Consider the following 25,230-nt stretch of genomic DNA (forward strand, 5'->3'; position numbering starts at 1 on the left):
AAGTGTCTATGGTACTTGTACATCTAATTTAGTGGAGTGTAACCTTGCCGGTAGTTATTTTGTCAACAATGGTCTTACTTGAATTTCAGCTAATATATTATGACGTAATAGAAATGCCTTGTATTCAGCCACATGTCTGTCTTGTGTTTTCGTTTTCGTGCATGGTCGATCAAATGTTGGCTAAAGATTTGGAATTAAAATATAGTATTAATTTTATCTATGACATAGAAACAATCACTACGTGATATATTTCTTTGTCATATCTGTTCAAATTGGGTCTTTGCATGGCATCCTTTATTAGCATATTTAAACCCAGAGAATATTCACTCAGAATAAAAAAATTTAACTGGCAAAATAACCACTAGTCTATTTGTCATATGTTTAGAATGTAGCTTATGTCAGAAAATTATAAATAAGTGATATTTATTAGTATGATGGAATTTTACTGTATGTGCATATGTGTATATATTGTATATATTTATGTATTTCTTTAGACCTTGTGGTCAAGGATAACCCGTAAAAGTGCAAACACTTATTTCGAACGGGGTCCTTTGTTTTGCGAAGGGACAGCACACTGAAGAAACAGTGGTGGGATACAAGGAAGTCCGGGTGCGATACCCTAGCTCTTTTTCGAAGAGACCCCTTGGTTCTTGTACGTGCTCGGTGTAAGGCACCGATACACGGGATACATTACTTTCCTGGGTTATACCAGTATTCAGTACACCACTTTTCCAAGCCCTACCCTTTAAATGCCGAGCGCCAGGCAAGGGAGCTACTTGTACCAACTTTTAACGTCTTTTGGTATGACGCGACCAGGGATCGAACCCACGACCTCCCGCTCCGTAGGCGGACGCTTTACCACACTAGGCCACGGAGACGGTTTTTATTGTATGTTATGCTCTTCAGAAATGGAGGAATAAAATATATATATTTGACATGAATAACAAAGATACATAACATAATAAAATTTAAAACGTGTTTATTTAACAACTACGTGTTGACTCTACTCCTAGTTGTGAAGGACGTCGTTACTGGGAGAAGGGGAGTAACCGCTGCGTGGCGTTTGGACGCGAGACTGACAACGCCCAAAATATTCGGTAATGATTTCATTTCAACCAATCAATTGTCGTATATGCATATCGTATTTCAACCAATCAAAACCTTGCTCTCGAGCTCGATTGAAAAGTAGCCAAACAAAAAATATTCTTTGAAAAGTCTTATGATTTTTGATAAACAACGCCATGTCAGCCAAAAATATTTATTATTCAGACAAATACACAGACGATGAATACGAATACAGGTAAAACAAACGTTTATAATGTGTTGTCAATAATTTAAATTCCAGTGGTCAACAAGGACAATCTCCCCGATTTCCACGACAATTGCATTTAATAAAGATCAAACACCGTTACTGAGTATATTTTTATCACAAGAAGTTAATTTGCTTTCACTATTATTGCAAAAGAAGAGATATTAACCAAGTATTTGATTGTATAGTTAAATGATTATTATTGATTTTGGTCGCGAAAATGTGTGACTTTTTCATGTTAGATCTGTTTCTGTGTAAAATAGATACTTGATCTTGCTAAAGCAATCAAAGCATAAAATTTGGAAATCAATTTTCTCATTTGGTAAAAGTGTCAGTGTAAGCATCGGGAAACATTAATTTAGGAAAAATATGTGCCATCTGATCAGGATATTTTCACCAAATTTAAACATTTGTAACGTGCGGCGGTAAACAAACAAACACCAGATAGCCGAGCTTTCTGGCGTAATGAAACACCAGCAGATCCCTTCAGGGAAAAGCATGCTCAACCCAGAAGGGGTCCACTGGTCTTTATATACACGAACTTCTCTAATCTCACATAGCTTTGTTAATTTGCATATTACCAACCAAGTTTACATCCGGTATGAACGTACTTCCGTTTTTATACGGAATATTATTATGAACACACCTTCTGCCGCTTACAGCGGACCGTTACAAAGCTGAGCTTTTCGGTAAATATAGTTAATATTTTAGATAAGCAACTACAAAGTTCAAGTTGATTAATAGCAATTATTTCTATGATGTAAGCCGGCAGTTGTCTATCCCACCGCTGCCACCATTTGTAACGTGCGGCGGTAAACAAACAAACACCAGATAGGCGAGCTTTCTGGCGTAATGAAACAAATACCAGCAGATCCCTTCAGGGAAAAGCATGCTCGACCCTGAAGGGGTCCACTGGTCTTTATATACACTTCTCTATTCTCACATAGCCCGGGCTTTGCTAATTTGCATATTACCAACCAAGTTTACATCCGGTATGAACGTACTTCCGTTTTTATACGGAATAATATTATGAACGCACCTTCGGCCGCTTACAGCAGACCGTTACACATTTAAAAAATAATACCAATGTTCATTTTTCAAGAGTCACTTTCTTCCACAAAAAAAAGAACAGTTTGGAAAAGTATGTTTAGTCTAAATCCAAAATCATCTTGCATATAGATTGAAATCACAGTGTAGTGTGTGTGGGCTGGAAACAGATGCTTGGTTACCTCAGTTGGTTAGAGCTCCCTGCTAGTGTTCCGGCGGTCTTGGGTGCAAGCATAACACCAGGCACACTTTTCTCCAAGGTTTACTTTACTGGTGTCAGTGGTAAACAGCAGAAGTGCCTCCTGCAGCCTAAAAAGGTTTATTGAAAGAGGAGTGTAGTGTATGTAGGTTAGAACCAGCCGCCTTGTTAGCTCAGTTGGTTAGAGCTCTGTGCTAGTGTTCTGGCGGTCTTGGGTTCGAGCCCCACACCGGCCGCACTTTTCCTCCAAAGGTTTATTCAGTATTGACAAAAAATGCTTCTTTATGGTGTAAATGGCCTTGCTTGACAGAACATTAAAAAGGAATTGTTGGCCATTTTATAGTCCATAATGTACATTTTTTACTTTTTTTGATATGGCAAAAACTTCATATACAGCAGAATCGCGTAATAAATGTCTATTATTATAGAAAAGTCATGATACCCAAAATCACGCATACATTTTTCACCTGGTATGAGATTGCGTGCGTCCGAAAATCATAGGGGCGAATGTTAATTTCATTGGAACCCCACACCACATTCTAAAATAAGACATGACAAATACTATCTAGTCCCATCGATTGACTAAACCGCAGATTCTGCTCAGTGACATCATTAAAATGTGGACGGGCTATAACTTTTTACACCTGGCGAAATGAATGATAAGCAGAGAAACATTGTAACCAATCTACTCACAGGAATTCCATCTGCATCCAAAATGTCGATGCAATCAAAGCTGACAGCATGTGGTTTAAGAGAAAACAAATCTAAATCATCAAGTAATCTGAACAATGAACCTGTCAGGCGATGAAACAACGAGTGCAAAGATTAAGAAAAAGTATCCAAAAAGACTTCAGAATAAGCGGTTTGCTGAATTTGCTTGGCTCAAATTTGACTCAGAAAAAAGTCTAATGCATTGTTTGACATGCTTTATTAAAACAGAATACGAAAAGTACAGCAAATGTTTTTATAATATATTTGTTTATTTCATACCCCCAAAATTGCCTTTTACCCCCAACTTTTTTACCAAGGGGTTAGTTTACCCTTGAAAAAGATAGTGGGAACTCTGATGAAATGGGAAGTGTATTGACAGTAACACTATGTGTGTAGGTAAGAACTAGCTGCTAAGTGAGCTAATTTTCTAGTGTACCTGTTATTGTGGTTTCAAGCCCTGTATATGCACTAATCTCCCAATTTTACTTCATTAAGACAATGTTATTTCCTTTGTTACAGGCATGTGATGTTACCAAAGGAGATAGCAAAGTTAGTGCCGACTACACATCTTATGTCTGAAGCAGAATGGCGGAGCATTGGAGTTCAGCAAAGCCCTGGCTGGATCCACTACATGATGCATAAACCAGGTAATGCGACATAATCAGTATTTATCAGCGACTCTCATTTCAAGAAAGTTAAAAATGCACACTCACAGATTGACTGATTTGACAACTTATTACTTTTTTGGTTTGAATGAGCCCAATTTTGGGTGAAAGTCTGAACACTGGTGATATATGTAAGACTGCGCTGAGAAGATCAGATTACAGTATTTGATATATTTACACTCAAAAATTGATCTTTTATGGCTAAAAGTATTTAAAGGAAAATGACTACTTCAGCAGTTTTCCAAATAATTGAGATCTGTTCTATTGTGTGTTATCCCATATGTGACTGATCTAAAAACACTGGACACCTAAATCAGTTGATTTTGAGATAAAAAGAAATGAAAAAGTTGTCAAATTGGTCATTCTATGAGAGTGCAGCTTTAACATTCCCTGATCGATTATTTTACGCATTTGTAAAATCAGTTATAACAACTTTATATTGATTGTTGGCACGTTATGCGAGACTGTTGTCTAATATTGTTCGGTGACAGGAAAACTTGGAGGAAACCCATTTATCCGGCATCGTGCCAACAAACCAAACTCGCATTCACCAAGCTGGAAATCGAACCCGGGTTGTCTGGGAGAGTAGCAAGTGGGCTTACAGGACAACCTACCCTGATAGCCTTGTGGTAGAGCTTTTACTCTGTTGAACGAGGTTATGGGTTCAGTTCCACACGATATTACAAATGATGATAAAAAAAATAATAACAGTAGCTCCCTTGCCTTGCACTTGGCATTGAAAAGGTAGGACAGCAAAAATATGTTATCACAATCAATCGATCATACAAGTTGCCACACAAAGTACATGTACTTGTAGCTGAACAATTAAGCTTATGTTGTCTAAAAAGAGTTTAAAATCAAAAAAGTTGAATAAGGCTACTTTTAATTGTTTGTTCTTCAGTTCTTACACTTTTTTTCAGCTAGTTCACAATATTTAATCATTTTAGTGTGATAACTATATGATGCACTTGTTTTTTCTTTCCAGAACCACACATTATGCTATTCCGTCGCCCCATTCCAAAGAGCTAACATGGGAGGAAAGTGGTTCCGATAAGTTTTACATGTGATAGACCTGTAATCCATTAAGACCCTGCTGAACAACACCATCTTTTCTGTCTTGGACGTCAGTGTCTTGACTCTTCATTGATTTTTATAAAGTTATGAGTAGTACAATAAACTAAGCATTGCCAGCATGTGGAACATCACATTTGTAATGAGGCCATTTTTGAATGAGATTGTGTTTGATGTTACTACCACAAAGCATTCAAGCACAAGTTAGTTCTAACAAACCTCAAGTTTTCATTTATATTGGAGTTCAGGATCTGGTGTTTTTTTTTCAATTCCTAGAAAAATGAAGTTGACAACAATTGAATTGTTTATTACAATTTCTTCAGTAAAATCCATCACATGTTTCAACATTGAACCAGTCATCGAAATTAGACTTTGGATGTACAAGCCCAAATTCTTAAACTTTTGCTTGGCATCAAATTTTTTAACAAGCCCTGCTATATAAAATTCAGAATTTGAGCAAGCCTGGAAGGCATTTTACCAGTGCAGGGCTTGTGGGCTCGTGCTTATTTCAACCACTGTTGACCACCAAAAAAAATCATGGATATTTTGAAAATGTGCAGTCAAGTTATATGCTGATACTAACAAATTACTATTTAAAAGCCACTGAATGCTCTTAAGACAGTATTGTACATTGGTAATGGAATGTAATTTTTTTTGCATAGTGTTGGGTCAATTAGGTCAGCAGAATGGACGCTTTCAGTCTTACTCATAATTTTGTTTGTGATTACTATGTTTTGTTTGGTATCATTTTATTCATAATTCACACATTGAAGTTGTTTCCACACATTATAAATATATTGTACATATGATCTGTTTGGTTATGAAATGGCAGCAGGTTGGTTTCTCTTTTAGTAATACCAGATCATTGACTGATTCATATTTAAGTTGATACATTTTTCAAATAGATCTGTATCAAATCCTGTTACTTTTAATCCAGGCAGGCCATACCATCATTAACAATCATCCAAATTAGTGTATTGGATATAAAAGCAATAATTCTTACACTAGTGCTTGGCATAAAAAATCAACTAGCTCTGTCATTTAAAAACTAGAATATCAGCCCTCCTTGTTAGGCAGGTTAGCATTATTCTAGTGCAGGGTTTTTGCTCATTTCAACCACTGCATTGACATGCATAATCTATATTATTTTGTATCTAGGTATTATCACTTGTTTACCTACTTTGTATCGCCATTGACAAACTTTGCTCTAGTGTTTGTAATATTCCTAAGTGATCTCAGACTAAACAAATGGAGTACTCACTTCTGCTCTCTTATTCCTGCATAGGGAAATTGATATACAAGTTACAAACTCATTTTAACACACATGTATAGTAATATACCATTGCCAACCTGTACATGTGTATCTCTTGAAGCATTTATTAATTACGTCATTGGCATAGCCATTTTAAATGTCAGTCTGAAATATATGAGAAGAAATCTAACATTGCACCATTTCTCCAGGAATGTGTGAGTCTGTGGAAGCTGGATTTCATAAATGTTTTAATCAGGCATGGCTTTATGGGCCACCAGTCATGGAATTCAGTATTAACTAAATTTGTCCAGTCATAATATCAGTGTGTATACCACATGATAAATTGCGTCATAAATGCTTTGTTGGAAGGCAATATTATACATGTACTATGAATGACGACTTAAAACCAAGGTTACTTCACCATTTTAAATGAAACACAAGGTAGTATACTCTGCTTACAGAGCTTCCTTTGGCCTTTTACCAGAGTTTGGTTGATGGTTTAGTGTCTTAAAGCACTTTGACAAATCTAGAGCACCGTTAAAACATTACATTATTTTGAAAACCGGTTTGGCAAAGTGTTAAAAGAAACTAATCACTTAATCAAACTCTGGTAATGAAAGAGGCCGGAATCTTTAAGTGGCATGGCACCCTCTGATCTCGAAGCAGAATGCAGCATTCAGTTGTAGCATTTATGATGTAATTTATGTGTCGTATACCCACACTTAATGATTTTGTTACATTCCCTTAGTATGCATTCTGTCTGTACATAAGTATCACTGATCAAGTGTAGACATGGCAAAACTGGAAATATGTTAAGTGTCATTTTCTGTGTAATTGGAGAAACATACTGTTCTTTTTTGTACTCTTAAATTTCATTGAATTAAACAGTTCTTGTGTACTGACTTTGTTTACTCCCAACTATATTATACTCTCCATACTACTTTTGCTTTAGTAAGTTATCTAAATCTGGACTGTATGCAAAGTGCTTTCTTCTATCGTTTGTTTATTTTTTTATGACTAATAAATTTTCATATGATGATTTTGTTGATTTGTTAACATGCCTGTTTTAAATAAATATTTGCGAGTTACATATAAATGTATCCATATAAATTTTGTTTTGAGTTACAGAACAGACCAGTCTGTGATCATTGCACTAGACCGACATGTTGGTTTCAGCTCTTTGTTATCCCCTGCCTAAAGGCGAAAGGGATATAGTAAATGTAGGCATGTGTGTGTGCATCCAGGCAATCTTGTCTGGAGCATTGCTCAGAAGTCTTCAAGGTTTTGACTTCAAACTTTTACATACAGATAGATCTCATTCAGGAAATGTGCAGTGCACAGGAATCATAACTCTGGGTGTGTTTCTATAGTTATTTCACTTTGTTAATGAAGGTTGGGCCTGACCAGTACATGGCCCTATTGATTTTTTGGGTCATCAGGACACCATGACCTTTAATGGTAAAAGGTTGTCATAGTTTGTCAGAGTGAAAACGCAACAATGCCTAGACCTATGGTCATCAAACTTGATATGGAGGCGGGGCCTGACCAGAAGATGACCCCTACTAATTTAAGGGGTCATCAAGTAAAGGTCACATTGACCTTGAATGATAAAAGATTGCTCGGGTGATAACAATGCCTGGACCTATGGCCCTCAAATTTTACTTGGAGGTTTGGTCTGGCCAGTAGATGGCTCCTATTGATTTTAGGGGTCAAAGGTCAAGGTCACAGTGACCTTAAATGATAAATGGTTGTCTGAGTGTTAACTCGACAATGACTGCACCCATGGCCCTCAAATTTGACTTGGAGGCTGGGCCTGACAAGTAGATGGCCCCTATTGATTTAAGTGGCCATTGGGTAAAATTTCATGGTCACGGTGACCCTGAGCACAAACTCGACAATTCCTTGACCTATGGCCATCAAACTTGATATAAAGATTGGGCCCGACCGGTAGATGACCCCTATTGTTTTAGGGGTCATCGGGCCAAAGGTCAAGGTCACAGTGACCTTTAACCAAAAGGGTTAACAAAGCTTCTCCAGGTGATATCTCCACAATGTCACGACCTATGGTCAACAAATTTGACATGGAGGCTTTGCGTGACGTATGGATGACCCTTTATGATTTTAGGATTCATCGGGTCATAGGTCAAGTTCAGTGTGACTTTGAACGCGAAAAGGTTGCCCGAGTGATAACTCGACAATGCCTGCACCCATGACCCTCAACTATGACTTGGGTGCCTGGGACTGACCAGTAGATGACCCCTTTTGATTTTAGGGGTCGTCGGGTCAATGTCACAGTGGCCTTGAACGAAAAAAGCTTGTCTTGGCTATGGTAGATGCTTTTTCTTCCACCTCAGTTAAACAAAATAAAGTAAATAGTATTTTTTGTTGGAACACTTTTCTGCGTAGTTGTCATGGATATGCGCGCAGTGATTCAGATTATTTTATTAGTCAAATCGTTCTTGAAATAGTTCTCAGTAGAGTGCAGCATTATTTATTGAATGGAGCGTGAAAACATTTTATGGTGCCATTTGAAGCGAGAAATAATTTATTTTTATTTTGAATATTGCCATAAGACAAGGTTTCCATGATGCTACAGACGACGGTCTTCGACAATGGAGGTAGTTGTGAAATGACAATACAATAGGAGTTCCATACGGGTACTTGTTTTATCTCTGCCCGTGGGCAACATAAGATTTTCGAGCATTGTCAAGCTTTTGGATCTACTTATCTGAGGTGGGAGAAACTTCCTTCTGTACAAATAAAGAATTGCATGGAACAACATAAACACATATTAATTAAAATTGTATCACATTTATTTGAACTGAAAAATGAAAGGTTTGACCAAAAATAAAAGTTAAAAAGAATCTATTCTGCTATGTCTGCAATAAATGGACAGACGAATTCTGAATGGCGGACGCCCAGTGAGTACTTGGGCGCGAGTGAACGGTTTATTTTTACGGTCTCCGGGCAGTGGGCTCCTGGGCCAGGCTTCTGCACGTTATCCACGGGCATGTAGTTTCTGGAACGCAGCGAGTAGTGGGGAGCCTTGTTCATGTACACGTCAGGATGAATATTTTTGGTGTGGCCTGGTCCAGGGGCATTCGATAGGTCTTCAAGATAACAGCCTACACGCGAACGACCTGCAAAATCATGTTTTAACTTGACATATACCGACATTCAAAAAAGATAAGAAATCCATTTAATGTTTAACTATCATTTCCTTTTAAGTATGCATAAAATGACCGAAACGTGTATGTTTTATAGTTAAAATATAAAAACCTGTCATGGAGTACGAGGCGGTCGATGTTTTGTACGCCTGTGAAGGTCCAAGCACGGGTGGAAGTATATAGTTACTTGGTGCCGGGTTCTGGTCGCATTTCGGGAAACGCGTTCGGAAACCTAGTGAATATTTTGGAGCCACACGCTCCCTCTGGGGATGAACATGTTCAGGATTGTAGCGACCCGGACATGGTGTCTGGAAGGATTCTGGAATAAAGTCCGAATAGCGTTAACAAAGCGTTTATGCTTAAAACACCAGCGACCGGTTTTATTGAACAGACGTCGAAAAAATGATTGTTTTTCATTATAGCCGCCTGGGTTACATTTCTTTATAATTAAAACATAGTTTTTATCTGTGTTTTGTCTATTCACGGATATCAAAACTGTACCTCTACAAAATCGTAAGATGAAAGATCGTTCATTGGAAACTGTAAACATGTAAACTATACAAATGTATATCCTTTCTAATCCGCAACTAATCACAGGCAGGTCCATTAATAAGCCCCCACTTAAATGCCGCAAAAATATTCATTTTCACAATTGCACCAGCATTTTATTAGTACTGAGCATACCTGCCCTGCGTTCATTAGAGCTAACAGTCACTCAAGCGAGCAATCTGTTTTGTGTATTATATGCAAATATATTAGTGCAAGCGGGCATCCAAATCGCAAACGTTAGCTATCGTGAGCTACTGTTAGCCTCTACGTGACGCTGGGAAGGGTATACTGCCTTGTCCATATATTTTGTTATTGTATAATTTCTCCATTTTACCACATCTGTTAATTTATGTCTTAGTTCGAAAGCAATAGAATGCATTTGTTGACTCTTCAGCGCGCGTTAGTCCGTGCATCTTCATCAAGCATGTGTTATATACGAGACAGATATGTCGTTTATCATTTGCCCCGGGTGTATTTTTGGACGCGTTTTATGGCAAATAAGAAAAAAAATGATGTTTTTAATTTATGCCAATAGTTTGTGTTAAAAAGTACATAACAAGTAAAGATGAAGCTAACCGACATAAGATGGAAATACTTTGTGCGATACTATGTTGCAGCTGGGAGTAGGGTTAATTTGTTATTGATCCGAGGTTGCAATAAATGAGGGGAAATAAAAAAAAAAAGAAAACTGTGCATCTTTCAAAATAAATATTTGAAGACTGTCAGAAACCAACAGCATTTAGACTCGGAACTAGATGAATAATAGAATAAAAACAACAGGGATAAGTTTTACAATTTCATTCTAAATATTATTAGAATTAAGGTTGAATGTGATCATTTCAAAATATGAAATGAAATGGGAGTGCAATATAGCTTTAATATCAATACATGTATTATGAAAATTAAGCGCTCCATTTCGATGGCATTAATAAATGAGTATGAGTCTAAAAAAACAACAACGTCAAACTTGAAAACAAAACAGTTAAATCAGGCATAAACATGGTACATGTATTAACAAACATTTCAATCCTTTGGTAATACATCTGCCGAGAAAATTGAGAAAAAAAATATGAAAGAATGAATGGGGTTGTATATTTACAAGACGTTCCCTCTTTTGTTTTGTTTTGACAATGATTTACTATGTTTTGCATGACATAAAGCGAATTAACCCCACCTCCAGACTTGGGGAAACTCTGCCCCGATGGTTATTTTTTACTCCGTGTGTATTTGCGTTTAACTGCGCATATTTGCCCCTGGATATTTATTGTTGTCTACGGATGCAAATTTCGTAATATGAACTGACTATTAAACTATATAAAACTGTACTTACGCTTGGGCTTCTGTCTTGCGAGGAGTGAGTAGCAAGGTGTTCCGTCCCGGCCGTACCGAGTGTAGCAGGGGTTAACAGCGTACGCCGGCCCTGGACTGTCAACTGGTAAAATAAAACGACATAGTAAGTATTTGACTAGGATGCTAGATATTCCACCAAATATTACACAATTTTCAAAAAGTTTGTCTATGGTATTTGAAAACCGATTCACTCGATCATTCAGTAGCAAGTAGCATATTTTCGTTTTCATTTCATCATCAAGAAATAAATCACTTTGAACATCAACCAGCTGCGGTTGTGTACCTGTGGACTTGAGCATGATCCTCCTGCCAAACGAGTATGCGGGCTCCTTCTTCTTAGTGACGTCATGCTGCTTGAAGCCCATTGTGGCGGGCAGGCCGTACCGCCCAGGACCCGGACCTATCAGATCATAAATATGCGTTATATATCAAAGTAAGTCTCTATATATAATTGTGAGAAAGTCGAGCATGGATGATAATCATACATTGTTTTTGAATCGCCATCATATTTACATCACAGTCACACGGTTTTATCTACTATCATCAGCTGGATACATCTGAAGGCTCCAAATACGTCCAATACTGGAAGTACTAATTCACATTAGTAATTATGTATTTAAGTTGGATTACATCTAGATCATTACCGGGAAACCGCCAGCGGAAGCCATGAACTTTTTGTTATATTCACAGGAATCTACTCCCATATAAGTAAACAATTAAAAGTGTTCTTAAAAAAGTGCATTTTCCGGTAAGACCATAATTAGCCATAGGCTACACTGACAAGGTAGCAAAAGCAGATGTTAGGACAATCCGCAGCATTCAAGTATCTGTAAATCATTCAACACTTCACTTCAAGAAATTACCTCGCTCTTTCCCCTCTATTCTTGGTACAGAAGATATTGCCATTATTGGGGCAAAATATACTAAACTTTTAAATCAATTGCAAATTATATCATAAGTTGACGTTTTGGCGCGAAACTTCACCCGCAGCTTCCTGACGTTTCCCTGACGACTTCTTCGGTTGCGCTCGGCTATTATTGTCACAATCACGAGAACGCTCAAATCTCGCGAGAGTACAATAGTCAACAAACTCACTTCCTACTTTCAGGTAAGTGGTAAAAAAACCACTAGTTTTCTAGTCAATTATTGAGAGGAAATTATTGATATTTGTGTGTTTACATATTTTTCCTGTATTTTCTTTGATATGTTAACTTGTTAACACGTTAATATTTGATGACAGTATTTAATTTGCCTGATTTTGAGTATTCGATATTGTTTTCAAAAAGTGGGTGGGGCAATGATTGAATCAAAGGAAGTTATATTATGATTGAAACAACTTATTTATAAACTGAAGCAATAGCTAAGGAGGTGTTTAAATGTTTATTAATTAAATGATACCACAAGCTTGAGAATATTCAATTACAAAGGCTTTTGTTCAAATAACAACAGGTTCAAAAGAGTTAAAGGAGAAAAAAAATGTGTATGTTTACACATAATTTAATCTCTCAATAAATAGATCATTTGTGAGCTTACACGCTGTGTGTAATTTTCATGAATAATATCTATTGATCAATATACTTTATCTGAACAGAAAAACAACATTGATTAATTAAAAAAAATACCATGCATCTGCTTTATCAGAAACATTGATTTGTCTACATGATAATACAAACTATAAGTCCTTCATGTAAACAATATATGGCATTTAATACATACATACAGAAATCAGTATATCTAATAAGTAATATTATTTCAAATGATCCTTTTAAGTATTTTTTGGGCTAATAACATTTTCAAAATGTGGGAGTGAGAATGACTTTTAAATAATTGAAAACATGAGATGGTTCAACGTTGGTCAAAACAACTATTCAAGAACCTGAAGCCCTTCAAAGCCGCAAAAATGCTCCCTAGGTGACTATGCCTTACTGGGTTATCAATCACCGTGTTGACATATGCCATCCCCGTACTAAGACAATTATTAAACTCAACAACACGGCACAACCAGCAATTTACCAAGTTCTCAGCTTCTCAAGTTTTAAATATATTACCTTGCTTTATAAGCAGATTGATGTCAATTTCTCATCTGTCTCATCTCATCTCAAAAACCGAGACCTACAGTCTGTTTCGAATGATGCCTTTTAATGCATCATCATACTATAAAATGTATTGGCACCTTATTGTTTCAGAAAACATGTATAAGAAAACAGCAGTATGAGCGAAACACAAAATTCTGCTGAATACCAAAGCTTTCGAAGCTCAGTTCCACAGAAAAAAGTAAGATTTTTTTTATACATGTTATATAAAAAAAAAGATGCTGGTGGCTTAGGCTCCCATGTTTACATGCGTAAACGACATCGTGTTATTTTTCAGCCGTAAACGTTTACGAATTCACAGACCACAGACCATTTAACCGAAACAGTCACATGTGTAAAAAGCAGGCGAAAATATTCTCAATATTCTCGCATGTCATGTGTAGTAATTAAGCGATGGTGGATTCGTCAGCCGAACAGTTCCTACATATTTCTGCAAACGTTGTATAGTTGTTTTGATTATAGTAGTGTTTGAAGATTAACAGTTTGTTACCATATGTTATTTAAAGTGAATTTCACTTACAATTTTTGTGTAAAATAGCTTTACCGACGAGTCTACAAGTATTTTTTAATATAAATAGTCATTAATAATTCTGTCTTACAAACATGCTGATTAATGATAATTTGCTTTGTTCTGGAAGTTAAATTTATAGTAAAGACAAATTTTTAAATAAATATTTTTACTTTGTATTTGTGACATCACAGCATGTATGTATACAGTGTAAATATAAATGATCAGGAAATTAAAATAAAAAAAATTGGATAAATTTGTGCAATGATTTATGATGTACAGGTAAACAGGTTCAATTTGGATACTGACTATATTGACTATTAAAACATGCAGATTAGAATACTAATGGACGCTCATTCATCGGTACAACTCGTACAATGAATTAATAAAAGATAATTATGGACATTTACTGTATACATGCGTATAGGCAGTATTTATTTACTACAACATTAAATAAAAGGCATGGTTTCCTGTTTTTATGTCCAGTGTACAAGTTTACAAAAATTTGTGGCTTTATAATAAGGATGTCTTGAAAGTCGTAATTTGAAAAAAAACTTAAATGCAAAACAGGTTTTAGATAATATTGTATTAGCATATTAATTTGTTATTGGTCATGGGGTTTAGTTAAAGGGTAATATAAAGGTGCTGTACCCTGTTCTTTTTTGGTAGTGCTCAGCTTTCTGCCTTCATAGTATTAAATATGCCTGTCCTTTTTTTTATAAAAAAATGATGATTATCACATACAAACATACACATACAAATATTACTGATTTGGCAGTTGAAACCTAATATTACTTCAATTGAACACACTTCCTAAAGTTTACTGTGAAATTCATAATGTTCATGTTTTTCACAGCCTAAAAGTAACTTACTGTCCCTTTTGTAGCACTTTTTTAAAACCTGCCTGAAACCGCATATTATATTATTCTTATTGATAATTTATTATTAATGTGTTTTAACTGTACATAATGTGAATGAGAATTGAAAATGGAGTTGTTGTTTTTTCTAGCTGGTAGTTGACGATGATGATCGTAAGGAGTGGACCCTGTATGACTGTGGACCTCGTAGTGTTCGATGCCCCCTGATCTGTCTTCCACCAGCCAGTGGTTCAGCTGATGTCTTCTTCAAACAGATGCTATCACTTTCATCGGCAGGGATAAGGATCATAGCTGTAGGTTTATGTACTACTATAATTACAGTTTGTCTGCATTTAATATGATTCATTGTTTATGATATTGATGACTTTCGGAGGCATAGATTTCAAACATTTGATTTAAAAACAAATACTGAATTGCTGTATGATCTTGCATTAAGTTTTGTATGCTGCGTTAAATTTAGAATTTGTGTATTATCTGTATTTATGTACTACAGCCCTTAATTGTATTGAAACAATTATATCTTCCTCTTTCAGAACAACTGAAAATTTTGTTGTTCTGAAAATTTTGCTATGATAAAATATAACCATATGGAAAAGTAATGATAAAATGTAGCCATATGGAAAAAGTGTTAAACTTAAATGAACTATTTTGACATTGATATTATTTTCAGTTTTTAAATTTGTGTACAAGTCATGATCTTTGAGAATTTTTATGTAATCATTTTATGAAATTGTAAATTACATTCCCTGTAGGTTGAGTATCCCATATACTGGACAATGCGTGAGTTCTGTGAGGGATTCAAACGGTTGTTAGATGCTTTACAGTTAGACAAGGTATGTATGTATGTATGTAATTGTATGTATGGAGGTTATGTGAGAAGGTCTTCATAGTTTTAATCTCATTAACGTATTCTGTTAAATTAATTTGTACCAAAAAAATGCCAAGAGGGTGCACATGCTATAACACGTGGTTAACACATGCAAATGTTTTAGTGATAAGCGTATTAACATGCGTGCACTTCTAACAAGCTATGCGACTGAATGCTGAAGTTTTACTGGAAAAATGTTAAAACAATAAAAAATCTAAACCAAACTTTCTTAGAATCCGGCTTTTATTACGGAAGTAAGTGGTAGAAATTGATGATGTCCAAATGTGTGATGAATTTTTCTTAAAAATCGAACTTCTGTAATTAGAAGTTTCTGTTCAAAACTGCTCCAAAAATAAATACAAGTGCAGCGATACCAAATAATCATCTACTGATTGTTCAAACTCATGTAACTCACACATTTTTCTATTTTTTTCAGATGTTATTAAAAGCAGCATTTATTTAAAATATTCTTTTTATTTCATGTAATTTTTTGAAAATGTCAGTTACATGAGTTACTTCACTCAGTAGACAATACATTTGTTTCAGTTTGACGTTATCACATAAAATACCTGCATTTTGACATCAATTAAATGACATCCAAATGCAATTCAACAAACATGCAAGAACAACATTATCTCAGCATACTGTAATGTGCTTAATATGCAAACATGTTATTTCTTTTAAAAAAGGATGTGCAGGATGGCTGTTACTTTGCAATGATTGTGTTGTTAGAAATCTATTGCTCTGTAGCTAAAATTTTGTGTTGCACTGATTTACTATACGTCACCTATTTTATGAAATATCACTGAATCAACCAAAATGAATCAACCAAAGTGAAATTTTGCATGTTCAGAGAAAAAAATTATGTCAATTTCTGTGAAATATTCTGTTAAAACCCTCTATTCCAACCACCTCATTACTGAGATTATGCTGATTAGGGTTATGAATGGTCAAGTGGTGGAATACATAACATTCTTACTATGTTTTGTTGGGTAATGGTACTGCACAGTACATGTACATATTTTAGTTTTCGTTTTATCTCAATTTATGGACCAGGCAACATGTGCCACTTTTTTTCACAAATATGGAGCTATAGTTGAGTCTGTATCTGTGGCTGAATGAATACTGTTCAAGCAGATAAAACAAATAAAAAGTCCTGTCAGTTATTCATTACATCATGAATTATTCAATGAATATTATGTACCGGGTACCAAAACCACACATATCCCTTTAAATACTTGTAAGTTTGTGTCAGTAAAATATAAATTTTCCAAACCATACTAACTCCAAAAGTTCCTTAAAAAAAGTATACTCCAAAAGTATATATTCTTGGATATTTTGGAAATCTCTTCCAAATTGTTTGTGTCTGTTCTTTAATATCTCAAATGATATGCATGATTAAAATTCACTTGACATAATTAATCCTCTCAACATTTAACTAGAGTTGTTGATTATGCTGCTGTCCACAGCCAACTCCTGTATCATATGTATAACTGGTTGTTTAAACAAACTGAGACTTGAAAAGTAATATTTTCCAATTGGCACTTTCTTTCCAAAACATGTACCCTGTCAGGAGCATACATCATATCCAATGGTAGCCTTGTTTTACTTGATAAAGTAAGAGTTCAGATACGGTAAACAACAGATACATAATACATGGGATAGCAAAATTTCCTTATAACGAAAAGTGTTGTCTATCAAACAAAATTGGTTTAGGAGTTTTGTCCCTTTATCTATTATCGATGGCCTCACTTCCAAATGCTACAAATCCCATGTTTTCAGTTGCAACGTTTTTAGTAGTTAATATTGGTAATTTGATCACACGTTTTTTTTACAAAATGCTGAAGTTACAAGTTTTGTAGTTACAATTTCTGAATGTTTTGCATTTTTGCTTCTCTTTGACATGTCCAATCATTGCTCTACATTCTGATTACATGATGTAACACCATTTTCTCAATGGACTATTTACTCGGCATTTTGCTGTTAGATGCGGCACTCCTTTATGATTTTAGTAATGTAAATTCGAAACTGAAAAAATGCAGCTTCGGCATTTTGAAGTGAGGCCATCGTTATGTATATGACAAGTGCATTTGGGCAACACACACATCAGAGTGGGCATCTGCTGCAGGGGGAGTTTATGATGCTAACAATGATTTCTTTTTCTGTGATTTTTTCAGGTTCATTTATTTGGTGCTTCACTCGGCGGTTTCCTTGCTCAGAAGTTTGCAGAGTACACACACAAATCCCCTCGAGTGGCCTCACTCATACTCTGTAATGCCTTCTATGAAACCAGCATTTTCCAGCAGACAAATTCAGCCCCAACGTAAGTGCAAACAGTGTCTGAGATAAGTATCTAACACTCCCTGGTTTGTGGAAGCAAATGTACATGTATCTTACATTTTAAAATATCTGTTATGGTTGTAAGCAGCTCTTGTAAACTCTACAGCATGGAAATTACTTTAAATACAAGCATTATCCTAGGTTTAATTTAAGTTATACAGATTTTATATCTTGTAGTAGACATATTAAACTCTTTTTGTCTAAATATTGTATAAATCATACTGGATATATCTCAAGTTACGGCTTTTCCTTTTTTATGTTGTTATTTTTTTCTGGATTAATGGTTGTAATAAACATCGTGATTTTTTAATATGATGAATATTATGACCATGCATCATGACATTGTCATATTCCGATTCAGTATCGTGCCAGTACCATGAGCCGTATATTTTGACTTAAGTATTATTTAAGTTTAATGTAATTGCTTTAAATAATTAATGATAGTTACATATGTATGGTAGAAAGTAAGTTTATTTAACAGAATAGGAGGAGAGTTTTCATAGTAGTGGCAACAAAGCTGCAAAAATCATGGTTTCCTCTTGCACAAATGGTGATAATTTATCTATGAGCCTATCAATCTTTTTCATGTTTTCCACATGCAAAAGTAGTTAAATGAAGTTTTAAAGGTAACATAGCATTTCCTACTGACTGAAATAAGGCTGAATCTGGTGAGAATATTCAAAGAGCATTCATGTATTTAAAGATTCATCGATTACTTGGTATATGCGGATTAAAAATTAATACAGATGTAGGCAATGTGTATAGGGCAAGTAGGCCTTGAGTACCATATAGTCATACTGTTGCAAGATGGGTATCTTTGTTTAAGGAAGGAAGATATTTTATGATTAGCCCCGGCCCAGCTAGCAGATTTTGGCAGGCTCTGACAAATATATTGATAGTGTCAAATTTAAAGTAGAGCCAGATGTTTGCGGAAGAGATGGGAACATATCAGGGATAGGTTTGTCAGCGGTGTATTTGATGTTAAAGCAAAAAATTGGTCTGCGCATGTTCGATACCACTCTTGTTCACCCCAGAACAGAAGCCTGCACATGTTGAAAATGCATTGATGTCTAATTTCAATAACACGAACCCTGTGTTGATAAGAGAGATTGCCACAAGTGATGAAACACAGCTTTATTATTTTCATTTTACCCGCCAACAAAGAAATTAACAAAATGTGGGTGGGTGAAAATAATAAGTGTCATTTGATATCTAGGCACAGCAGTTGTGTCAGGTGGGTCATGTACGCTCCATCTTTTGACTGTGAAGGGATGGTAGCCCCAGTCCCAGTACCTGAGCAATGCAGTGTTGCAGGCATATTTTATAGGGATTATGTTCTCTCTGTTGTTATTGACCACTACAATAAATGGCGTGTCTCTACTGGTTACAGTGTATTATCAATGGAACAAATTTTAAGTTTTGCGACATGAGCCATGAAGCCCTGACCTCCCTCCCTGTGACTTCTGGTTGCATCCTCACATGAAGTGAATGTCTATGTGGATGTTGTTTTGGGACACTCAGTGCTGTTAAGTGCCTTATAGCAGTGTATAAACAGAATTCCTAACGTAGAGTTTGCAAAGGCATTTCAGACTGAATTTTACGGATAAAAGATTGTGTTGATGCCAAATTGGAATACTTTGAGGGACTTAAATAGAAAGTTCTGCCAAAACACAAACTATAACAGAAAACCTGTGTTGCCTCTACTTATAAAGGATTCCTGGTAGTGTTCTCTTATTTCAGTTTTGCATTTGACATACCTGTGTTTGTATAACTTTGAAATAGTTGTAATATTACATATTTCACCTTGTACTTCAATGAAACCATTGTTTTTTTTCCCAGGTTCTGGATGATGCCTGCTTTATTCTTGAAGAAGATGGTGATGGGCAACTTTGACCGGAGGCTTACAGACCCAGAAATAGCCGACTCCATTGACTTTATGGTTGAAAAGGTAACTTGTTGGCTCTGAAACTTACCTGTAGTAATTTTGGCCTTGAATTATTTTTTTTATCTTTATTCTTTAATGGTTACTGGTAAATTTGTACAAAGATATTCAATAATCAATTACATGCCATTTTGTCATGTTTAGTGACCCCTATTGATTTTGAGATCAGAAGGTGAAAGGCCAAGGTCATGGTGACCTTGATGTGAAAAAAACGTTTCTGCTCAATAACTTAAGAACTCTTGGGCCCAGGAACTTCATACTAGGTATGCTACTTGGTTTTGATTAGTAGGTGTCCCCTATTGATTTTGAGGTTATTAGATGAAGTTCACAATGACCTCCAGGTGATAAATGATTTGTTGGTCACCAGTCTGTAGGTCAGACTTCGTTTTTGCTCAATTGCTCAGACTTAGTTTTTGCTCAATTACTTTAGAAAGCTTGAATCCAGGTATAATTTGTATGTTACTTTCCTGCGGAAAACTCCGATCTTCATGTTTTCTTGGAAATGATTGTCCTATCTGCACATGAAAAATACTTGTAGTTACTCTCTGACCTTTCTCTCCCCTGCAGCTGGATGGCCTTAACCAGCAGGACCTGGCATCAAGACTCACGCTGAACTGTATGAACTGCTATGTGGAACCCCAGAAACTGAACGGCGTTGAAATCGTCATCATGGATGTAAGGAGCTTGAGAAATCTCATTAAAACCCTATCAACACTCAAAAGCTAAAATAGCCCAGATGCTAGATTAGAGGAGTTAAATAGAATATAAATCTCTTAATTGTGCTTTTAGAATCACTTCGTCGCTCTTTTTTGTCAATAATACTTCTTTAAATGAATTATTAAAATGAATTTTGTCAGCCAATTTGTGTATTTTGTAAAAGAATGTGAAATAGGTGATGCCTATGTTCCATTTAAAAAAAGGAAAAGACTGTCTGATATAAAAGGCTATCTTGAAAATCCATAGAATTCAGAGCTGAATACATTTTAAGATTTGATTAAATGATAGTACCTTAAGTAGTAAGATTGTGCACATTTAACGGATTGGAACCTTAAGCTAGCGCTTCTATGAAAATAACAGTGATTTTCGTACAGAAACTGGCAATTTTTAAGTCTAAATTAAGCCAAATGATACTTGTTTAATTAAGTGATTTAGTTTCAGGACTCACTTTGCAGTGTGTTGTTACCTGCATCATTTTCCTTTGAGATGTCACACTTTGTTGTCTGTTTTCTAACATTCATATATGTCTGTATATCGTGTAAACAATGTGCATTTTGATAGCCATCCTTTGCTTCTATGGTATGTGCCTAAATTGTGATCTGTGACAATTGATGTTTGTTCCCCAGGTGTTTGATGACTGTGCGTTGTCACAAGAAGTGAGGGAAGAGATGTACAAGTGCTATCCTAATGCTAAAAGGGCCCATCTCAAAACTGGTGGCAACTTTCCTTACCTAAGTAGACCTCTAGAAGTGAATATCTTCATTCAGGTTTGTATGAATCTATGAAGAACTTATTATTTACTGTTTCTTACATAAACTATGCCTTTCTTCTCCATTGTATCATTGATTCTTTTTCAGGGTTTTTTCTCTTTTTTGGTGATTGTGTGGCCTTGATCTTTGTGCCATCAAACAGAATCTTGGTTAAATTTTAGGCTACCGGGGCTGTATTCATAAAACATATTAAATCATTTCCTAATTAAGACACTTTCCATATTAAATTATCTCACTGGTCATATGATATAATAACTTAATATTTTCTGAAATACTTAACGCATTTCTTTTGATTTGACTATAATGAACAATTTTTATGCCCCCGAAGGTGGGCATATTAAAATCGCACCGTCCGTCCGTCTGTCTGTCCATCCGTCCGTCCGCCCGCCTCAATAATTCAGAATATTATGGACAGATTTTAAAATAACTTGCCACATGTGTTCGGCATACCAAGACGACGTGTCGCGTGCAAAAACCGTGTCCCTACCTCTAAGGTCAAGCTCACACTCAGGTGTTTATTCACAATGGAATGCTGCATATAAGGACATAGAGTATAGGTTGTCATGTCCGGGCTGTAACTTTCCCTTGTATGGACAGATTTTAAAATAACTTGCCACATGTGTTTGGCATACCAAGACGACGTGTCGCGTGCAAGACCCGTGTCCCTACCTCTAAGGTCAAGGTCACACTTAGTGTTTATTCACAATGGAATGCTGCATATAAGGACATTGAGTATAGGTTGTCGTGTCCGGGCTTTAACTTTCCCTTGTATGGACAGAATTTAAAATAACTTGCCACATGTGATCGACATACCAAGACAACGTGTCGCGTGCAAGAACAGTGTCCCTACCTCTAAGGTCAAGGTCACACTTAGGTGTTTATTCACAATGGAGTGCTGCATATAAGGATACAGAGTATTGGTTGTTATGTCCGGGCTGTAACTTTTTCTTATATGGACAGATTTTAAAATTACTTGCCACATGTGTTCGACATACGAAGACGACGTGTCACGTGCAAGACCCATGTACCTACCTCTAAGGTGAAAGATACACTTTGTGATTATTCACAATGGAATGCTGAATATAAGGACATAAGAATGTAGGTTGTCAAGTATTGGTAGCATTTTTTTATGTTCAGAGGCAATTTAAAATAATTTGCCATATGTATTTGTTTGATCTTTAACTTTTCATGTACTGACCTTGTTCATAGGTCAATGTCACATTTGGGGGCATTCGTCACATACTGTGACAGCTCTTGTTTAAATTGACTTATGCTTGGAAATAACTTAAGATGTTTTATGAATACCAACCCGGGCTTGTCCCTATACTAGCTATAATTTCTGGTGTCTTATTTAGCTGAATTGTTTCTTTCTTTTAAAAGTTAAAGAACATTCTTTTACTTGGTCACATAAAATCTAAATATTTTGGAATTAAATGAGACCATTTCTTATTGAACTTTTTGAATTTGTAGCTGAAAATTAACCTTCTTAACTGAACCACCTATGCAATAATGTAAATACGGATTTATTGCTACATTATAGTTCTTAAATGAAATTGGTTGTACATGTATCTAATAAAAACTGTTTTCCACTACAGGTTCATTTAAAGATATTTGATGAAACACAATACTCAGCTAAATATGTGGAGCCGGAGGAAAGACCAGGATCAGCAGGCAGTGTGGGCAGTGTGGAATAGCTGAGGTGCAGGGAGTGGCACACACTTGTGGCTCATGGAGATAAACATTGGGTGCAGCTATTCCCTACCTCTGAGATATGTTTCCAGACCATGTGCTTGCTTATATTCAGTTGTATCACAGACTGTATTATGTATGCAAGTGAATTCTATCATTAACAGGTTTAATGTTCCAACATAGTCATTTGGAACAAGGAAATGTATGATTTTGGGACTGATTTTAAAAGTTTAAAACAAAAACAGTGATACATGTAGTTTTAAAAACATTTCAGCAATAACCCCTATTCCCATTTGTGGGATTACTAAAAGAATGTAGCTTTTAAACTGTTGCATGAAGCTATCAGTGTGGTCAATTGTTTTGTGAAGTAAAACTTCATTCAGGAATTGACCTTTGTTTGGCTGAAATTGCTCAAAGTGCAATAGGAATTCATGTCTGGTGTTTAAAGTTTGTGAAAACATCTTACTATTGTTCAAGTCTACTTTTATGTTTTATATGTTTATGGGTTTATACCTTTCACATATAAAAACTGGAATACCTAAGATTTGGACTTCTTTTGTATTGCAAAAATCACTTTTGAGTATGGATTTTAATATAGTTTTAATGTATTTAAAAATACTTCAAGTTTGTAAATTTCATTGACCATGATTTTATATGTTATCACACACAATAATTGCTATGGTTACTTGGGTATCTTAAATGCTTGTAATACTTCCATTTTTATGATGATTTACAGTATGCATTCAGTTGCACTTAATTCACAGAACTCTTCACTTAATTTACTTCTTTGAATATATGTTTCTGTCAATAGTGGTGTATGTTGAATGTGTTTATTAGTGTTAATATAATTGTGCTACATTCCCAAAACTAAAGTGCTTTAGATTTGATCTTACTGTGCAGGGAAAGTAGAAGAATCTTACATTATGATGAACAAATATGTTTGGAATATTTTCAACAGAATGTTTAAGCACACAGAAAAAAGCCTGTATATGTATAAGATACTCATAATTGTTTTTTTAAATTTTAGTCCTCTGACAGATTATATTCAATTTATTACCTTGTATTGTCACCTCATATATTATTATTTCATTGGAATGTGTTTTTTTGTAAATCATCATCACTGTGTGCCATTCAAATATTAATTAAGAACTTGTTATGTTCATTAACATGATTCAAAGAATTCAGATAAAACTGTAACATAGTTTGCTGCTCACATGGTTCCTCAGTGGAGTTAACTCCACATTCAATCACAGTAGGAATAGACTTTTCACTCTCTCAAATTCATGTGTATAATCTTACTTTTTATATATATATATATATATATATATAAATAATATATATATATATATATATATAGAGAGAGAGAGAGAAAGTCTGTATATTAATATACGTAATGAAAGTCAAGTTTTGAAATAAGATGTGGTTGCAGTTTAATTCATGCTAAGGATTAAAGTATATCTCTCTTCTGTTATTTTTTTTCCTTTGCAATACCTTTAAGAAATCGTGCAAAAATTTCAGAACATATAACATAATTATGCTTCTTCAATTACAATTGGATTAATTATGTTAATGTTTATAACTGTTATCTGTGATAGCTATAAAAACCTTCAGATAATTGCTTAACTGATGTGATGCCATCTGTGAATGTTTATTTGTTTTTTTTAAAATCATGTCCTTGTTAATGTATGTTTTAAGTAAATGATGCAACATGTAAATAAATGAACTACTGTTGTTGTTTTCTGAGAGGACATTATAGATCATAGCTTTGACTGATATCTTGGTAGTTGAGTGTTTGGACATTTGCACAAAGGAGCAAACATCATTTGCCATGAACTTATTTCAACAAGACTTGTTCAAGTTGTGTGACGCATACTTGTAACTTCGTGACCAAGTATATATTTGATGCAGATTGTACATGATAGTATAGACATGGTCTTGTGCGCATGGTTTATTCCACTTGAGTACTTCTGCAACAGATATGTGTTAACAAAAGTCATGGACAAAAGTCATGGCTCGAAAGGCAAACTTCTTATAACTTAAGTTACCGGAAAAGTGTGTTAGCGGCATAAATGTGGTTAAGTTCATTAATGTGGGTAGGGGCTTTA

At 35.3% G+C, this 25,230-nt stretch overlaps 3 protein-coding genes across 3 annotated transcripts; 2 read left to right on the forward strand and 1 right to left on the reverse strand.

Annotated features, from left to right (window-relative positions):
• Positions 1-1,161: 1,161 nt before the first annotated feature.
• LOC128229141 (cyclin-dependent kinases regulatory subunit 1-like) lies at positions 1,162-7,290 on the forward strand. Its single transcript, XM_052940856.1, has 3 exons — positions 1,162-1,300; positions 3,786-3,913; positions 4,917-7,290. The coding sequence occupies exons 1-3, from the start codon at positions 1,242-1,244 to the stop codon at positions 4,958-4,960; spliced, it is 231 nt and encodes a 76-aa protein (XP_052796816.1). The 5' UTR covers positions 1,162-1,241; the 3' UTR covers positions 4,961-7,290.
• Positions 7,291-9,119: 1,829 nt separating this feature from the next.
• Positions 9,120-12,226, reverse strand: LOC128226170 (outer dense fiber protein 3-like). The gene is made up of 5 exons (XM_052936064.1): positions 12,184-12,226; positions 11,604-11,720; positions 11,301-11,402; positions 9,534-9,740; positions 9,120-9,394 (listed from the first exon to the last, which is right to left on the reverse strand). Exons 1-5 carry the CDS (start codon positions 12,224-12,226, stop codon positions 9,120-9,122), a joined length of 744 nt encoding a protein of 247 aa, XP_052792024.1.
• A 143-nt stretch (positions 12,227-12,369) lies between these two features.
• LOC128226657 (maspardin-like) lies at positions 12,370-24,856 on the forward strand. Its single transcript, XM_052936629.1, has 9 exons — positions 12,370-12,428; positions 13,507-13,594; positions 14,931-15,092; positions 15,552-15,632; positions 17,845-17,990; positions 19,847-19,955; positions 20,517-20,624; positions 21,293-21,433; positions 23,032-24,856. The coding sequence occupies exons 2-9, from the start codon at positions 13,532-13,534 to the stop codon at positions 23,128-23,130; spliced, it is 909 nt and encodes a 302-aa protein (XP_052792589.1). The 5' UTR covers positions 12,370-12,428; positions 13,507-13,531; the 3' UTR covers positions 23,131-24,856.
• Positions 24,857-25,230: the final 374 nt, after the last annotated feature.

This window comes from Mya arenaria, chromosome 3 (assembly GCF_026914265.1).
Source record: "Mya arenaria isolate MELC-2E11 chromosome 3, ASM2691426v1".
In the NCBI taxonomy this organism is placed as follows: domain Eukaryota; kingdom Metazoa; phylum Mollusca; class Bivalvia; order Myida; family Myidae; genus Mya; species Mya arenaria.